Here is a 4,595-nt window from a genome sequence, read left to right as displayed (position 1 = left end):
TCCCATCTCTCTTCTCTTCTCTCTCTCTCTCTCTCTCCACTCTCTCTCCTCTCTCTCTCTCTCCACTCTCATCTCTCTCTCTCCACTTCTCTCTCTCTCTCATCTCTCTCTTTTCATCTGTCTTTCTCTCTCTCCACCATCTCTGTTTCTCACACATAATCTACATTTTGCAGGGCGTCACACCGGTCAGAAGTCGGTGCTCTACTCTTCTAGTCTCTTCTCCCTGCTTCCCATCTCTCTCATCTCTCTCTCTCTCTTCTCTCTCTCTACTCTCTCTCTCTCTGCTCTCTCTCTCTCTTCTCTCTCTCTATCCACTTCTCCTTCTCTCTCCACTCTCTCTCTCTCTCTCTCCACTCTCTCTTCTCCACACACTCTCTCTCTCTCTCTCTCTCTCCTTTTCTCTTCTCTCTTACCATCCTTCTCTCTCTCTCTAACATGTTGCATGGGACGTCTCACCCGCCGTCAGAATGTCCGTGTCTTTACTCGTCTCTACGCGTTCGGTCCGAGCACACGGCTCCTTGCACGCCGGCGACACTACACGCCCTAGCGTGAAGAGCAGGCCTCGCCTGCCGCGCAAACTGTGGCGCCTTCTTCCTCGCCCGCAGCAAGGGGGCGCGCGTCCCCTCGGACGCGGAGGCGGGGGTAAAATCAGCATGTAAAATCAGCGTGTAAAATCACATGAAAAATAATTATATCCAATAAATTCTATTATTGATAATAATAATAATAATGATCAATAACTAACTAATCGTCCGTAACTGGTGTCATGACGATAACGAAATCGAAAACAAACGAGACGAACGACGTAGACCACCACGAGACGACCTGCCGCCACCAGATGGCGTGGCGACGACGACGACGACGATGAACCGCTTGTGGGGCGGGGAATGGCGAGAGAACGCTTACCTGCTGGAAGCGTTTGAGATGTGCCGTGAGAACGACGGGCGGGTTGTAGATGAGAAACTGCTTGCTGGCGTTCGTGTAGACGCGCTCCGGCTTACCGCCTGAAACAAGAGAACATTCAGAGCATGTCGTAAACAGCGCCACCTGCTGGACCTAGCAGCCTAGCTCGTCATACACTAGCGAACGTGTTTACGTTAGTGAAGTTGCTTTCCAGAGGGCGCTAGCAAAGAACCACCAGCATATATATTATCCGAGGGTGTTGCTATCCCCCGGGCGTGGAGGGACGGTCACGTAATACAGTTGACGTATACTTCAAAACTTAAGGGTGTTGCTATCCCCCGGGCGTGGAGGGACGGTCACGTGATACAGTTGACGTATACTTCAAAAGTTAACAGTAACCCTAACCCTAACTCCAACACTAACCCTAACACTAAATATCTATATATCAGATCTCTATATATAGGGGTGTCATCCACAAAAATTAATCTATGGTGTGGGGACAGATATCAAGATGAAAAAACCCTAACCCTAACCCTGATCCTAACCCTAATCCTAACATTAGTGCTGCCACGTTGCGGTACTGTCTCTCAACGCCCGGGGGATAGCAACACCCCAATACCGATACCAAATGTGCCAAGGAAGCCATTTTGGGAGAAAAGAAATTAATGCAGGATTGCTACCCTGGCGGCTAAAGCACACGTTAGGCTAGATTTGCAGTTGTTTAAATTCTCGATTATGCTTCTGTCCATGATATATTATATATGCATTATTATTATATTATGTGTCATATATTATTGTAATTGTTACTATTATTATAATGTATTATTATTGTTATTTTATTATAATTACTATTATTATTAGTATATTATTATTGTTGTTGTTGTTGTTGTTGTTGTTGTTGTTGTTGTTGTTGTTGTTGTTGTTGTTGATGACTGTGAGAGTGCATCGATGGTAATCTTACCTAATTATCTAATAATATATCCAATAATATATCTATCACTCTGTATCTGTGGGATATAATAATTTTCGGGTGCCCTACTGGGCTACTGGCCTAGTGGGCTAGTGAAGAGATTCTCTCAGTTTTTCACTGGCGCGTGCCGCCGCATACAAAGCTCTCTTCTTGCCACCGTTTCCACACTCTATCTCTTTTTGCTGAGTACTAAGCAGAGAAGCAGCGTGTACCATTTGTCAAGTGTTTGGTATGACACGGCCGGGAGTCGAACCCACAACCTTCCACATGCGAGGAGAGCACTCTACCAATTGAGCCGTCGCTGCGGTAGTGTGTAACTGTGTAGCTGTCTAAGGCCAAAACAAAATATAGGTGTGGTTACGGTTTCCCGACCGACCCTATTTATTCCCAGCGACCCTAAGCATTTTATTCAGTTTTAAAAATTAAAAATTGAATAATTAAAAAAAAAAATTTCAATTTAAAATTTTCCAGTTCCTGCTTCAAAAGGCACAACGCACATCCTTCGGACATGGTTCGTAAATAAAATATTTCAAGAAAATAAAATGTATTCCCTACCTACCCTGGCATTTTTTTTCGGCATGTAACGGTAACCACACATATATTTTGTTTTGGCCCAACGTAGGAGGGGATGGCGCTTACCCGTCGCCGAGTCGCTGTTGATCTTCGAGCGAGCGTGACTGCACGTCTCGCAGCCGAAGCGATTGTTTCCCGTCAGCAGCTCCGCCGTCGTGAACTGATGCAAACAAGAGAGCAGGCTGCACTCGCGCGCCGCCGACTGGTACCGCTCGCCGAGCGTCGTCCGAGACCGACGCATGCTCTCTTGTCGCCGCGCCGCCGTCGGCGAGTTGCGGGAGTCCGGCGCGGCAATGGCGGCGCCACCGTTCACGTCGCCGGAGTCGTCCGCTTGTTTCGGCGAGCAGGCACTGCCAGTGACGCCCTCTTGTTTTGGCGAGCTCTCGTTTGCATCGTCGCCTCCCAATGAGCGCCCCCTTGTGGCGCATCGACCTGCGCACGCGGCGCCCCCTATGCAACCGTTCGTTGTCGGACTCACGTTGTTGTCGCCCGCCGTCTGATTCGAGACAAGAGAGCAGCCAGCGGCAGTGGCGCTCTCCGCGTCGCAGACGGTGCTGCCGCCGCTCGACGACAAACACACCTGAGAGACGTTCAACTGTTTCATATCCATGCAGAGCGTGTCCATCGCCGCGGGAACCGTCACCGACAAGCAACCATTCCTAACCACAGCATCTGCAATGTAATCATGCAGAGTAAGGGACCATATAACAATCATCAAGGGATCGTATAACAATCATCGAGGGACCGTATAATGGGAGCTGTGCTATCGTGCTACTGTGGAATACCTGCATCTACTGCGACGGCATTGCTGCACTTCTGCTTACAGATGTCACTGTCAACATTGTCCTCTACATCAGCGCCATCTATAGGAGCAAAACGTGAACATGTAGAATAACGATACACCTCCATACAACATTGTCTCTTACATTTCAACTTTCATTGCTCAATGTTATCTGGAAACAGTAATGCCTCCGCAGTCCCACGAATTACTTCTAAGATCATGACACGACTCTGTTGACTAAAGTCGTAAGGATGATTTTTGTAGAAAGCTTGTAAGGGCATTGTAAAATCATTTTACTCTACTATATAAATACATTGTATTACCTGTAAAGTCATCGTATTCCCTATAAACTCAGTATATTCCCCGTAAAGTCATTGTATTCCACGTGAAGTCATTATATTTCACGTAAACCCATTGTATTTCACGTGAAGTCATTATATTCCCCGTAAAGTCATTGTATTTAATGTAAACCCATTGTATTTCACGTGAAGTCATTATATTCCCCGTAAAGTCATTGCATTTAATGTAAAGTCATTGTATTCCCCGTAGAGTCATTGCATTTAATGTAAAGTCATTGTATTCCACGTAGAGTCATAACATCGCGTGTAACATCATTCTACCTGTGAGGTCCGACTCAGAACGGCTCCGTTCACCTGCAGCCTTGCCGCTCGCCGCGTTCTCCTCGCGCCCCCTAGTGGACGAGTCGCTGTCGGGTTCCTCCTCGTCGTCGCCGACCACGCCCTGGTCGTCCCCGGCAACGCCGCCGCCCAGTGGCAGGGGCTTACAGCGCCCCCTACCCTGCCTCTTCTTCTGCTGCAAGAGAAACGGGTCGCTGTCGCTAGTCTGCGTCGACGCCTCGCTGCCGCGGCAACCGTCACCACGACAACGCACGCAATCGAACGAGCTATAGGCCGAGTTTCCATCTTCGGGTCGGCGCAGCAATGCCGCACCCCGTTCCCGCTAGGTGGCGCCGGCGCGCTCCCAATTTCTCCACGGCGAGGCGCCACTGCCACTCACCTTCTCCTTGCGTTCCTTCTTCTTCTGATGCTTGCTCTTGGCGTCGGCGCGAGCGGCAAACTCATCCACGGCGTTCTTCGCCGGCGCCCCCTGGTGGTCGGCCACCTGCGAGCGGAAAAAAACAAGCGCGACGTTAGGGTTCATGTACCGCAGGGAAAAACTGCTGGAGCATGTAACACTCTTACTTTATATTACCCTCACTTACTTATATAAAACTCTTTCCCGGCAGCTTTCCACGGAACGGTGATGGTATAAGGCGCCATTTTTCATGGCGAGCAGATTTCACTCACAATTACAATAAAAAATTTGCACAGGGGAAAGATAGTGATCCGCTAGGGGACGGCTCTGATT

The 4,595-nt window shown here is 48.8% G+C and overlaps 1 protein-coding gene across 1 annotated transcript in view; it reads right to left on the bottom strand.

The window, feature by feature from the left end:
- Window positions 1–479: 479 nt before the first annotated feature.
- LOC106816445 overlaps window positions 480–4,595 on the bottom strand; it is a 28,128-nt gene continuing 24,012 nt past the window's right edge. The window contains exons 2-7 of the mRNA XM_014821064.1: window positions 4,245–4,349; window positions 3,848–4,040; window positions 3,232–3,309; window positions 2,513–3,118; window positions 907–1,004; window positions 480–623 (exon numbers count right to left, since the gene is read on the bottom strand). Coding sequence (XP_014676550.1) covers window positions 480–623; window positions 907–1,004; window positions 2,513–3,071 — 801 coding nt within the window. The 5' untranslated portion in view covers window positions 3,072–3,118; window positions 3,232–3,309; window positions 3,848–4,040; window positions 4,245–4,349. The remainder of the gene's footprint in view (window positions 624–906; window positions 1,005–2,512; window positions 3,119–3,231; window positions 3,310–3,847; window positions 4,041–4,244; window positions 4,350–4,595) is intronic.

This window comes from Priapulus caudatus, unplaced genomic scaffold (genome assembly GCF_000485595.1).
Source record: "Priapulus caudatus unplaced genomic scaffold, Priapulus_caudatus-5.0.1 Scaffold1379, whole genome shotgun sequence".
Classification (NCBI taxonomy): Eukaryota; Metazoa; Priapulida; class Priapulimorpha; order Priapulimorphida; family Priapulidae; genus Priapulus; species Priapulus caudatus.
This window is presented reverse-complemented; position numbering and strand designations above follow the sequence as displayed.